At 47.1% G+C, this 12,935-nt stretch overlaps 1 protein-coding gene across 2 annotated transcripts in view; it reads left to right on the top strand.

The window, feature by feature from the left end:
- SLIT3 (slit guidance ligand 3) overlaps positions 1 to 12,935 on the top strand; it is a 596,734-nt gene that overhangs the window by 541,903 nt on the left and 41,896 nt on the right. For both annotated transcript variants that reach the window (XM_036995101.2, XM_036995102.2), the window contains exons 22-26: positions 519 to 590; positions 1,209 to 1,280; positions 6,858 to 6,929; positions 8,614 to 8,777; positions 11,130 to 11,254. In XM_036995101.2, coding sequence (XP_036850996.2) covers positions 519 to 590; positions 1,209 to 1,280; positions 6,858 to 6,929; positions 8,614 to 8,777; positions 11,130 to 11,254 — 505 coding nt within the window. The remainder of the gene's footprint in view (positions 1 to 518; positions 591 to 1,208; positions 1,281 to 6,857; positions 6,930 to 8,613; positions 8,778 to 11,129; positions 11,255 to 12,935) is intronic.

Below are 12,935 nucleotides of genomic sequence, written 5' to 3'. Positions count from 1 at the left end.
CAACCTTATTCCCTCTAGGAAATAATGTAATAAAATGGAATAAGTGAGTGCCAGAGGAAAGGGAGAGTGTAGGAGCAGTGACTGAGGCAGGGAGGGGTGGCCTAGAATAAGGAGAGACTTAGGTGTTATGCTTTGCTGGGATAATGAAGTGAATGAACACACTTCTAATGGAATGACTGAACAGCTGAATGAATGGACAAATGAATGAACAATTGCTTCAATGACTGAGTAAATCTTGAGTGAAAAAGATGAACATTTGGATGAAAGGCAGGTAGGTGAGCAGGTGGGTGAATGGATGGTAAGTGGATGGATGGATGGATGGATGGATGGATGGATGGATGGATGGATGGGTAGATGGGTGGATGGGTGGGTGGGTGGATGGTAGGTGGCCAGGTGGGTGAATGGATGGATGGGTGGATGAATGGATGGCAGGCAGGCAGGTATGTGTGAGCATTGGGAATGATCCCCTTCAGGTGCAACCAACCATAAAGTGTGACCCTCTGTTTTCCTTCTCCTAGTGACCTGAGCAACAACAGCATTGGCGTGCTGACCAATCACACCTTCAGGAACATGTCTCAGCTGTCCACCCTGTGAGTACAGGGTGTGCTGTGTTCCCACGGGCCTGGTGGCAAGTGCTCTGTGGCTGGCTTACCCCCGTGCCTCCAGGCCTAAGTTCTCTCCCCTTGTGATGTTCAGGGCTGTGGCTGCCTCTGCAGAGGGAAGACCTTAATCATTAAAAGAAAAATAAAGTAGATCACACCTCTACTATCTAGGCAGTTAGAGAGGAATTGGAGCCTAATTACTTCTGAACAAGGCCCTCTTTGGAATGCCTTCTGTGATTTGTGAATTTTCTTTCCGCTAGAGGGTTTCCCCACACAATTACATTTTGCTCAGACCCATTTACTTCCCATTAGCTCTGCATGTCGTGAGCATTACCATTTGACAATAGAGGAAGGTGATGACAAAGCTGGTTAGGAGGCCTCCTTGCCACAGAACGTGGGAGGAAGTGGCTAAATGAAGCCAGTGAGCTCCCTGGAGTGGTGGGAGATGTTTCTTTTCCATTTATTGTTAGGATTCTTTTCACCAGTATATTAAAATTAGAAAGATAAAGAGACCCATTTGCTTTGACTGGTCCACAGTGTGGACAATGCACCCATGAGTAGCCGCGATTGGAATGGCCAACAGGGCACATGTGTCCGTTTCTGCAGGATCCTGAGCTACAACCAGCTGCGATGTATCCCCATCCACGCCTTCAATGGACTCCGGTCTCTCCGTGTGCTGTGAGTACCCCAAAGCCCGAGGTTCAACTTACACCTCCCTGGTAACAGCAGCCCATCCTGGCACTCCTACTCCCCATTCTCCTTTGCTCAGAGCCCACTTCCTATACATCTCTCCCCAGCCTAGCACTCTTCCTGGCCCAGTGGGGCAGAGAGGCAGACATTGCCAATTCCGGCTCACTACTGCTTGTGCGACCTGGAGCAAATCACTAAGCCCTCTGAGTTTCTGCCTCTTTAGGTACAAAAGGGGATGAATAGCATCTCCCTCGCGAGGATTAGGATGTGCAGGTGTATTCTGCACCCTAGCCATACACAGCATTCGGCATGCAGCTGCCATTCGGAGGATGGCTATTTCACAGTTGGTCCTTCTGGCTTCAGAGGAGCAATGCTAACGCTGAACCTCTGCGAGGAAACCACGCTCATACATCAGCGTTCCCAAACTGAGACCCAGGGGCCCCGTCCAGCTCACAGACAGCTATTAGTTAGCAATTACAGAGTTGCCACAAAGAATATCTTTGAAAAAACTGAGTTTCAGTAAGTTGCCAACATCTACCTATCAGAGATTTCTCACATAAGTCTTAATTTCTATACTCTCTTGGAAAATGGAGAGACCTGGCCATTCCTCCGCCCTCCTGCATGGCAGAGCAGCTCATAGACAGGGTTGTGTGGTCTACAGCCACCGCACCTGGCCCCTTGTCACCCAGTGACATCTGGCTGGCCTTGCCTGCATGTGGGTGGGGGCGGCCCATTGAGGGAGATGAGCTCAAGCAGAGGTGACACGGCCTGGGAGTGTACCCGCTTTCTAGCTCGCCTCTGTCCCTCCCCAGCTGTGTCTTCTCATCCATAAAATCAGATGGTAAGAGCCTAACCACGTCTTACTAGGATTAAATGAGATACTGAATGTAAAGCACTTAGCCCAGTCCTGGCCTCCTGCAAGCATTTGATAAATACTCATTTGTTATTACTGTTCCTGCATCAGAGCTTACAGGAGCAGGAATGGCACCCCAATGCCACAACCCTAGGCCTGACTGTCACCCAATTTTTGTGCCTTCTCATCTTGTACCTACTTTATGGGCAAAGGAGGATCCTTTGATATTTCCGTGAGAAGAGAGATGCCTGATATTCTTCCCCCAAACCTATCAACCTCTTGCCTTTCTGGCCCACTATTACTGTAACAGTGATAACCGTGTTTTTATGGGTTTTTCATGGCCATTGCTTCATGTAAATTTTTGCAACAGTGCTGTAAGATTGAGAGGATAGTGCCCACTTTAAAGATGGGAAAACTGAGGCCCAGATTAGTGAATTAACTGGCTGACAGTCCAGTAGTCAGGAGTTTGCAGAATTTAGCCTCCTTGTTCAGGGCCCAGGATGCTTCCAGGGACCCAATAACAATTGGAAACAGCACCTAGTGAGCTGGTCCAATCTGCAGCCTCCAAGCTGGTGTGATTTATTGAAGCCCACAAAACACCGGTGTCAGCGACAACTCCCACCACATGTCATCTGCACTGTTATTAAAAATCAATTCTCTAGGGGCAAAGAAGTACCCATGCTGACAGTGTGCAATCTGTTATTGTCACTTATTTATTATCCACCTTCTCTGGGGAGTTTGAGAATGGAAACATCAGCAAAAGCATTTCCCAGTTTCCAGTTGAGCATAATGGGAGATGGGCTCATCCCACTGGCCGAGGCTGAGGCTGAGGCTGAACCCGCTCCCCTCCCACCACCCACACCTTAGTCCCAACCTATTGTCCCCCATCCCGGCCTTCCAGTTCTGTGCATGGGTTTGCTGCCAGCAGGTGGGACTTCCCAATTTTAATGGGAATCTTTATGCATATGCTTTTAATTATAATTAGTTCTGGCTGGGACAACTCAACACACGAAAGACAGAGAATACTTGCCTGTCCATCTGTCTGTCCACCAAGTGGTAGGGTGGACATCACCAGGGTTTTCTCCTTCCCACCACCTTGTTTGTCCCACTCCAGAACTACTGCTTCCGTCAACTCATCAGGGGTACACACAAACATTCAACATGCTTGTGTTAGCAGGCTTTTAACGTCATCGTTTTAGAATCATGGTTGCTTGTAGATAAGAGGTCTTAGAGGCCCTCATTCCAACCATCTACCTCAGTGGGGAGCAACCATTTTCTGCATAAGGACCAATTCAGGAAAAATAAAAATGTTTATGGGCTACATTTCTTTTATGATATTTGTATCCTTTCTCAGAAATTGTACATCTAGGAATTTATGCTGAGGAATAATCCAAAGTGAGGGAAAGAGTCTCTGCATTAAGATCTTGGTTGCACTGTTATTTTTAACCTACACTTTAAATATTATGCACAAGTGCCACAGTGGGAAAATGTGTAAGGAAAGCATAAAGCAACCAGCCAACGATGTACAATTATTAAAGGAGGTAAACATGAAAACAGTGACAGAGAAACCTAGAGGCAGTATAGGTAAGTGCTCACCACATAGTGTTCTGTGGAAAAATAAACCTCATCTGTATATACATTACAGTCATAACTTACAAACATGTATAACTATGAAGGAGGGCTATAAGGGAACACGGACAATGAAAAACATCACTGCTGGCTAACTGTTCATGTGCAGTAATTCTGTAATACATGAAGGCAAAGTTGAAGATAAAGGAAGACCATAACATATTTACAACTTAGGGGGTTGGGAAAAAGATAGGCTTTTTTGAAATCAGGATTGCAATATCTGCAGCTGCTTTTGAGCATTTGTATTTTCTTTTCTCATTTCTGAAAGATTTTATTATTTTGATTACAACTTCAGAAATGGCAGAGACCCAGGGATGGTGCCAGTGTGGGGTGGGGGAGGAGAGTGAGCACCAAGGCTCACCATAGACGAAGGCCAGAAGGGGTCCCAGGACGCAGGAAGGAAGACCAGGCGATGACGAGTGTGTGTGCATGTGTATGTGCTAGTGGGTGCGTGTGAATACATTTCAGAGACAGGAGGGTGCTCAGAGAGCCCTGAGTACAAAACAGTGTGTAAAATATGCTTTTCCTCCTTCACTCCTCATCTAAAATAGCTAGAGGCAAGCATTCTCACGGGCATTCTAGCCCTTCATCAGGGTCCTGTGGTGTCCCTGATCTTTGTCCTATATGGAGACACATGTCTTGGGTGCATGTACGCTCCCGACTGTCACTCCCAGCCCCCGCCACAGGAGGGCCACCTGAAATCAGCCCTGGAAAGGCTACACCAGGGTGTGCTCAGGAGAAAGCAAGTGGGATTATCATTAATCATCCTCAGTATTTTTAGCTCCTAGTTCCTGAAGTAAGACTGTGCTTGCTGTTTGCGCACATAGGCCTGTTCTCCACTACTGTACTGATTGCATGGACCTTCCCTACAACATTTCTGCAAAAAGCCCCATTTCCCCCTGCTTGATTACCTTTAAAGACCAAGAACTCACTCCCTTCCCAGACAACCTCTTCCATTTTGACCAGCTGTTGGACATCAGACAATTCTTGTGAGCCAAGAGATGACTCCTTGTTATCTCCAAACTATGGTCTTGGTTTGGACCTTTGGTGCCACCAAAAAAAAAAAAAATTTGAATAATGGATCTTAGAAATAAGGAGTGAGTCTTAGAAGTGATCCTGTCCAGACCTCTCATTTATAAGGAGACAGATTCAGAAAAGCTTAATGACTTGCCCAAGATCATTTACTTATTCATCCTTTCCTGTGGGCCTACTCTGAGTTAAATGATGTGCTAAATACTGGGGAGAAACTAGTGTATGAAACACAGTTCCTGCCCTCAGGGAGCTCACAGTTGCATAGGAGAAACGGTCAAGGAAATAAGCAACTTCAAAACAGGGTGATAGATGTGACAGCAGCAGATGTGATATGCATGGAACCCAGTTTGAGCCATCAAAAGGCTTCTGAAAGAAAGATACAATCACAAGACATTAAACCTTGGCTGCCCACTGCACACTCATCTCAATGCTCTAGTTACATTAGCATATTCACTTTTCACAGAAGCCCTACAAAGAATATACCACTATTCACCCCATTTCCCAGATGAGGAAACAGGCTTAGTGAGATTGAATACCTTTCTGAAAGTAACACAACCTGTAGAGAGTAAAGTTGGAATTTGAACCAAGACTAGCCCAGAAGAGAATTCACCCCCCCTCAACCCACATTTAGGGTGAGGATAGTTCCTGCCATCTGTCATACAAAACTGTAAGCACCTGGGGATTCAGAGCCCAAGGTTCAGGCAACCCAGAACTGTCATGGGATGGCTATGCCCTCCTGTTGCTATAATGATGCCTCCATCTGCACCCTCAACCCCCAAGTTTGCATTAACACCTTCTAAGAGTCAGGAGGGAAAAAGGAGTCCCAGGCCCTTGAAGATGAGTCATTCTGATTCAGAAGTGCTGCCAGCACCAGCCCCTGTGAGGTGTAAGAGAGGAGAGGGAAAGGGAGAGGGCTTCCTGCTTCCCGCTTCCTGCTTCCCGCTTCCTGCTTCCCGCTTCCTGCTTCCTGGGAGGGCACATATTGGACACTACCCGAGCATCCTTTATGATGGCGGTTGGACAAGCAAGAGTCTTTGTTTGGGGGCCAAATCAAGAGTGAGAACCTGCAGTGTAGGCAGATTTCTTCAGCATTCCAGTAAATTATAGCCCCGTTACTGCAGTTTATAGAGATCTCAGCAGTTCAGCTTATAATAAATAGGAGCATGACTTGGAGGAGTCACAGCACCAAAGCTGCCTTTAGGTCATTTCGTGTTTTTAAATTAGGGCTTCGTGCCTCTCCAGGGGCCTAGGCCTCATTTGGAATGATTAACAGTGGGGTTGGGGGCATTTGCCAAGCAGCCAGCAGCCATGAAGTCATCCAAGTTAAGAGCAGGCAGCAGCTGGTGTGATTCATAAATAACCTCATGAATTAGAGGCTAAATGCTTCTGGTAAAAGTGTTAGGGAGTGTTTTTAGCCCCTGCTTACCTAGGGAGATGAGAAGCTTCTGGTGCCCCTCTTCATGCTGCCCTGGGAAGAGGGTGGGGTGGAGGAGATTTTGGTAACCAGGATGGCAACCTAGGGCAACTCAGTGTGGTTCAGAAGACCAGGAGTATTAGCACCACCCAGGAGCTTGTTAGATAGGCAGCCTGTCAGGCGCCCCACCATGCCCCCAGACTCTGCATGAGAATCTCTGGGAAAGGGGCTCAGAAGTCTGCATGGGTATCAGCTCCAGCGCCCAGTCAGGCTCTTCACATTCTCTGTCCAACCACTCCATTAGGTAGATTTTTCTCTCCATGTCTCAGGTACAAAAATGGAGGCCCAGAAAAGTAAAGTCACTTACCCAGTGTTCCACAGCTAAAAGGGACTGATTTCTGACTCTCTCCCAGGCTTGTCCAATGTAAAAGCCCATCCTCTTCTTTCCCCCACGCCCCTACTGCTGAGCTGGGCATGGAAGCGTCTGCACACCTGCCATGAAGGAGATGGTAGCTGCTGCTAGCAGTCAGCTCTGAGCAAAGCCAACAGGTGCCAGGCCAGCTGGGACACCGGGAGAGTATACCCTGTTCAGAAGCGTCACCAGGTGTTAACCTCCTGACCTCTGCTTCCACTTCAGAACCCTCCATGGCAATGACATTTCCAGTGTTCCTGAAGGCTCCTTCAGTGACCTGACATCTCTTTCCCATCTGTAAGTGGCTGTATTTCTCCCCAGTGTGCATCCACTCAAAACATAAAATCATTATAGTGCCAGAGATAATGTTCACAAAGAATATGATCTTTCCGTGTGCACAGAGTAAGCAAGCTTTACAAAAACGTACCCACATTGGGCACATTGTGTGTCCACTACTCCAGCTGCTTTCAGAGGCATCATCAGTTACATAAGCAATGTAAATATTTAATAAGGACTAATATAAAACTCTTACTATGTGCTAAACACTTTTGATGAATTATCTCATTTATTTCTTACAGTAATAAGTCATTTTTATCCCCTTATTATGCATGAGGTAAAGAATTTGTCCTAGGGAACAAACAGCACAGGTAGCAAGTGCTAGAGATCCAGTCAAATTCAAGTTTGCCTTGATTCCATATTCTTTAGCACTCTGCACTCTGCCTCGGGTATTCCCTTCCCATTACACAGGGGAAACTGAGCCCCATAAATACTAAGCATTACATGCCTCTGCCAGTGAACATTTTTCAGTTTGTATACTACCTACTCTATGTATATGTAATTATTTTCAATATTGTATGTATACACTACGATACTGATACATTATGTATGCATGTTATAAAACATTTAGAAAACAGAAGTTAAAGGGTATGATAAAAGTTAGCAGAAGTTCCGGTGTTTTCTTCCTGGACACCATTTCAGAGATGTCTGCCCTGCACTGTGCCATGTCCTTCAGTACATTTGTAAGCAGAGTGATGCAGAGGAGGAAAACCCTCTTAGGTTCTTGGCTGGCCTAAGAATTAAACTGACAAGACAGATCAACAGGAGAAAAGCATACAAATGTATCTGCTATTTTTACATGTACATGGGAAAATGAGTACTCTATGAAGCCACTGGACCCAAAAGCTTATAAACCTTTTTATACAAAGAATGATAAGCTGTGAGGATGTGACAAGACAAAGGGGCTTGGGCTGGGGGCAGTAAATTGTGGGGCAGTAACGAGAAAATATAGGGGGAAACTGATGAAAGATTAGGGTGTTTTAGTAGGTTTGTTCATACAGGCCCATTTCAGCATCAACTCCCAGTCTGGTAATAAGAATGCTGTCTTCCTGGTACAGGGAGGGCGCTTTTCCCATGAGAAATTTTATGACCTGCTTTTAGGTGGAAAGAGGGAGATCAGAGAGCCCTTCCTGCATCTGCTGTTTCTGAAGTGCCTTAAGTTCAAAATAATCAATATGTCAAAGCAGCATGTTGGGACGTGGTGTTTCCTGAACCCCTTCAGTGGTCTGAAGCTGCCTCCTAGGTTGTTGGGTATCAAAACCTTCTCTGCAAAGTACATCTGCCAAAGAAGGCACCCTTCAACAGGGCCAGCGAGCCAGATCATTAGATGGCCAGAAGTCCAGAAACTTCCCAGAGGGGCTAGGTTAGGACTGAGGTTGAGTGGAGGACTGAATCTTACCAGGTAGGTGAGAGCAGAGCCTCCGAGGTGGGAGGGATTGGGGTGGGCTTGAAACAGCTGCAGGTATTAGAAGTACAGTCTAGAGTCGTTGACTATGCTCCCTCAAAAATGACTTCCCACTGGGCCTCATGTCGGCCACCCCCAATCTAGTCAAAGTCTTAAAATTCTGCTTTCCAGGGGGTCAAGGGTATGGAGCCTCTGGGCCAAGCTGGGCAGTGAGGGCTGACTTCCTGCTCTGCCTCCTAGGGCTCTGGGAACGAACCCACTGCACTGTGACTGCAGCCTGCGTTGGCTGTCAGAATGGGTGAAAGCAGGGTACAAGGAGCCCGGCATCGCCCGCTGCAGCAGCCCAGAGCCCATGGCGGACAGACTTCTGCTCACCACCCCCACCCACCGATTCCAGTGCAAAGGTAGGTGCTGACCCTTCCCTCCACCCTTCCCTGCCTGTCGTGGGGTCCCCTGTGTCTCCAACAACCTGTCAGAGCTGGACATCTCAATGGATGTGTCTTCTGAAGCCACCGCCCTGTCTCTTCCGTGAGTCACACAGACCTGGAAGCTGCATTTGATGTGGACCAGCAGCTAAGAGTCTGCTTGTCACTCTGTCCTCTATGGCATTTCTGCATATTTCTCTGACTTCTTTCTCTATATATTTTTGCATAGTTGAGAAGAATCTTTAACTTATATTTTTTTACCCAACATCCCTAAAGCATAAGCATTTTCCCATTTTACTATATAGCAAATTTTTGGTACATGAGATTTTGATTGACTGCATCAGTATTAGGATAACAAACTACAACTGAGTTTTTATTATGTGGTAGGCATTATGTTAAGCACTTTTTCTTGTACTATTTCATTTAATTTTTGCTTCCCATGTTTTAACTTACTTAATTCCCCAACACCTCTATGGGGGTAGACCTTAGTATTGACTTTATTTTAAAAGATGAGAAAACCAAGTCTTATCAAGAATAAATGACTTCTCAAGACCACAGTTAGGAGGATTCCAGGTGTTTGACTCCAAAGTACACACTCTTTTTCACCAAGCTGTAATATCCCACCGTAATTTCCTTAACCAGTTCCTGGTTTTGAACCTTTAGAATATTTTCAATGTTTTTCTTACCATCGATGGCATAACTCCTTTCTGTTTAAAATTATATCCCTAGGTAAGATTCAGAGAACAGAAATTACTGAGCCAAAGTATATGTTCATTTTTAAGGTTTTCATATATATTGCCAAATTGATTTCCAGAAAGGGTTCTAACCAATCTATGCTCCCAGTAGCACCATTTGAGTGCATTTCTCACCAGACCCTGGCATTATTTTATCTCATTATGTAATCATTGCTGAATCAATAGGCAAAAAATTGTATCTCCTTACATTTTGTTTGTCTTTGATTATTGGGGAAACTGGTTTTTTATTTTTGTTTTCAAAAATTTACTTTCCGTTTCTATTAACATACCTGTTTGTTGTCTTTTGCTCATCTCTTGGAGCCTTAATGTCTATTTTGATTCACAGGTATACTTTGATTACCCTCTAAAATTTCATTGCGTCTCTTTCCTGCTTAAAGCAAGAAGACATTTCTATAGGTTTTAAGCTGATTCTCCCTTTTTTTCCTCTTGCCGCCTGTCCCTCTGAGCTGGTTGATGCCACAGAGGCCCAGCTGGCCCTAGAACAATGGTTCTCAAGCTGCACATTTTGGAATCATCTGAGGAGCCTTAGAAGTTACAGGTGGCTGCGGCCCACCCTCTCGGTTCTGATTAAATTGGTCTGGGGTACAGCCTGGGTGTGGGGATTTTTTTAAGTGCTGCGGCTGCTTCTGGCATAAACTGACCAGCTTGCTCTAGTTTGCCAGGGAAATTCCTGGTTTCAGCACTGAAAGTTCTGTGTCCCCAGAATCCCCTCAGTCCCAGGCAAACTGGGACAGAGCATGTTCCTGTTCTGATGTGACGCCTGGGGTGGGCCAGCTGGTGCAGGCTTTCAGTGAGGCCTTTCTGTTCACCCCACCCACAGATAGTCGGACACCCTGGGGTCGATCTTCCCTCTACCACCAAATCAATGATTCCTATCCTGGGATCGTTTAAAGTCCTGACAGATATTGAGCACAACCTGTTTATCCAGGGCTCATGGTCAAGCCGGCTGCAGCAGAAGCATTCAGCCCCTTGTGCAAAGCTCTGTGCAAGGACCATGGGCTGCCTCCCGCCAGCCCTCCTGACTAAGGGACCGACCCAGTTAATACTGGCATGGTTACAGAGTCATTGCTGTGTCCTTTGGGGCCACTTCTTACTTCCTCCTGCTAAATTCAAGGATTTTGCAAGGAGTACTTTACTCTGTGCCTTTGGCCCAGGCACCGTGCCCTCTTTAGCCTGATGCAGACTATTCCATGGGGCGGAGGAAGAGGAGGTCCAAATGGAGCCTGGGCCAAGCTTCCGGAACATAAAAAGATACTCAGGAGGTTTGTAATTACAGTGCATTGTTTGCAGATTAGCACCAGAATCGGATCAGGCTAATTATGGTAATTGATTTGTGAGAAGTGCTTCTGAATGATGTCCCACTGTGATTTTTTTCCTCATTGGACAATGGCTGAATTAATGGGACTCTAGCTAGACAGGATGATGCCGACCTGGGAGGGCCTGCTGCTCTCTGTGCTTAGAGATGGGGAGAGACTGGCAGCTGGCTGAGGAAGGGACCAGAGCAGAGGGGAAGGGAGGTGTGACAGTGAGCCCATTTGGGGGCCTGCCACCAACACTCTGTGGTTTTACTGTCCAGGGCCTGTGGATGTCGGCATTGTGGCCAAGTGCAATGCCTGCCTCTCCAGCCCATGCAAGAACAATGGGACCTGTAGCCAGGATCCTGTGGAGCTGTACCGCTGCGCCTGCCCCTACGGCTACAAGGTAAGGCAGGAGGTCCCGCCCGCCCCCACCTTTGCTGGTCCTAGGAGGATCACTGGGCCCTGCTGAGCCTCCCTTCTCCGAGGGCAGCCTCCATAACTGCATTTCACAGGTCACCCCAGTGTGGCATTTGCCAGTAACACTCCTGTTCCACCGGTGGGGGCTGCCCAGTTGTGTCATGCTCATGCCAATCACAGAGGATCCATGTAGTCTTGACAGTGACGCTAAGATAAAGAACAAATGTAATGTTTGTATTTTCTTTATTAAACATGGGAAATTAAGTCTCAAAGAGTTTAAGTGCTTCTAAGTAGATGACTCCCTTGAACAGTATCCCAGCTTTCTTTCCAAGGGGATTTCCAGAATCTCCTCCCACCCCCACCCCCAGCTCTGCCCTCAGGATGCACAGCCCTGAAAGGGCTGGTTCCAGCTTGAAGGGATTCGGAGATGGGGATTAAAAGGCCCGGGGGGTTGCCATGCCACCCGCACTGCTGACAGGCTCAGGTCTGCCGGCAAGGGCTGGACATCTGTCCTCCCAGAAACCCAGAGTCACCCTGGCCTCCTTTCTTCTCACCCAGCACCACCTTAAACACATCAGCCTGCCTCCTAACACTGTAGCATATGAACTGTGTGCCAAACAGCCTGCTTGGCATTTTATTTTTCTTCTTTTAAACACCCCCTGTGAGGAACGACTTATTAATCCCCATTTTACATATGTGGAAACTAGGCTTCAGACTGTTGAAAGAACTTGACTCAGTGTCCCAAAGCCTGTAAGCAGTAGGGTTGGGATAAGACCCAGGGCTTTACAACTCCTTTCCCTGGAGGGTTGGCTGGATGGCTGAACCCCTGGCCGTGTCTCACTGAGTCAGCACGGCTGTGGCTGGATCCTCTTGCCCAGGACCCTCCTGGCTTCCCAGATTCCAGCCTCCCCAGGACACCCATCCAAAGCACTGGGCAAACAGAGAGTTGCAGGACTGCCCCAGAGCCCATCTGATGTATGCATTTGGTACAGACAGGGAGGGAGGAAGCTAGCATCCTTCAATCTCCTGTCCCCAGGGGGATTTGTGTGTGTAGTGGCAAGCTCGGGAACAGGGGTCCCTGGTGGCTTTTTCCACTGGAGCTGTGCCTCCAGTAAACAGTGTCAGAGCGCCACCTACAGGCCTGTGACAAAAGACCCAAAGGAGTCCCTTTGAAGCCAGCCAGCCCTGCCCCAGGCAGCCACCCCAGGACCTCAAACTGACTGTAGTCCCAGATCCATGCACCCTACAGGTGCACATATGCACGCACACATACAAATATTGCGGTGGAAAAGTAGAAATTAAGCAGGCATACTTAGGAGGCCTGGCTCCTCAAACTCCTTAGTATTAATTCAGTGTAGAAAACAGACTCTGGAAATTACACAGAGAGGCAGGTGTGATTCCAGCTCTGTTATGTATAGTGTGGTGATGGCCAGTGGCTTCACTGCAGCCTTCCCACGTATAAACTAGGACCTGTCTCATAGGTTTGCTGTGAGAATCAAATGTACAATAACATACACAGAGCACCTTGGACAGTATGTGGCATTCAGTAAGCACTCTATAAGCAGACACATTGCTACCTTTACCCTACTCCTTGCATACTGGTCCCTAATGCAGGAGGGGCCATCAGTAACAAGAGATGCGCTGCCAGTTTCACCAGGGATTCTCAG

Source organism: Manis javanica, chromosome 1 (assembly GCF_040802235.1).
Source record: "Manis javanica isolate MJ-LG chromosome 1, MJ_LKY, whole genome shotgun sequence".
Classification (NCBI taxonomy): Eukaryota; Metazoa; Chordata; class Mammalia; order Pholidota; family Manidae; genus Manis; species Manis javanica.
Note: the sequence above shows the minus strand (reverse complement) of the source record. Positions and strands in the feature narration are given on the sequence as shown.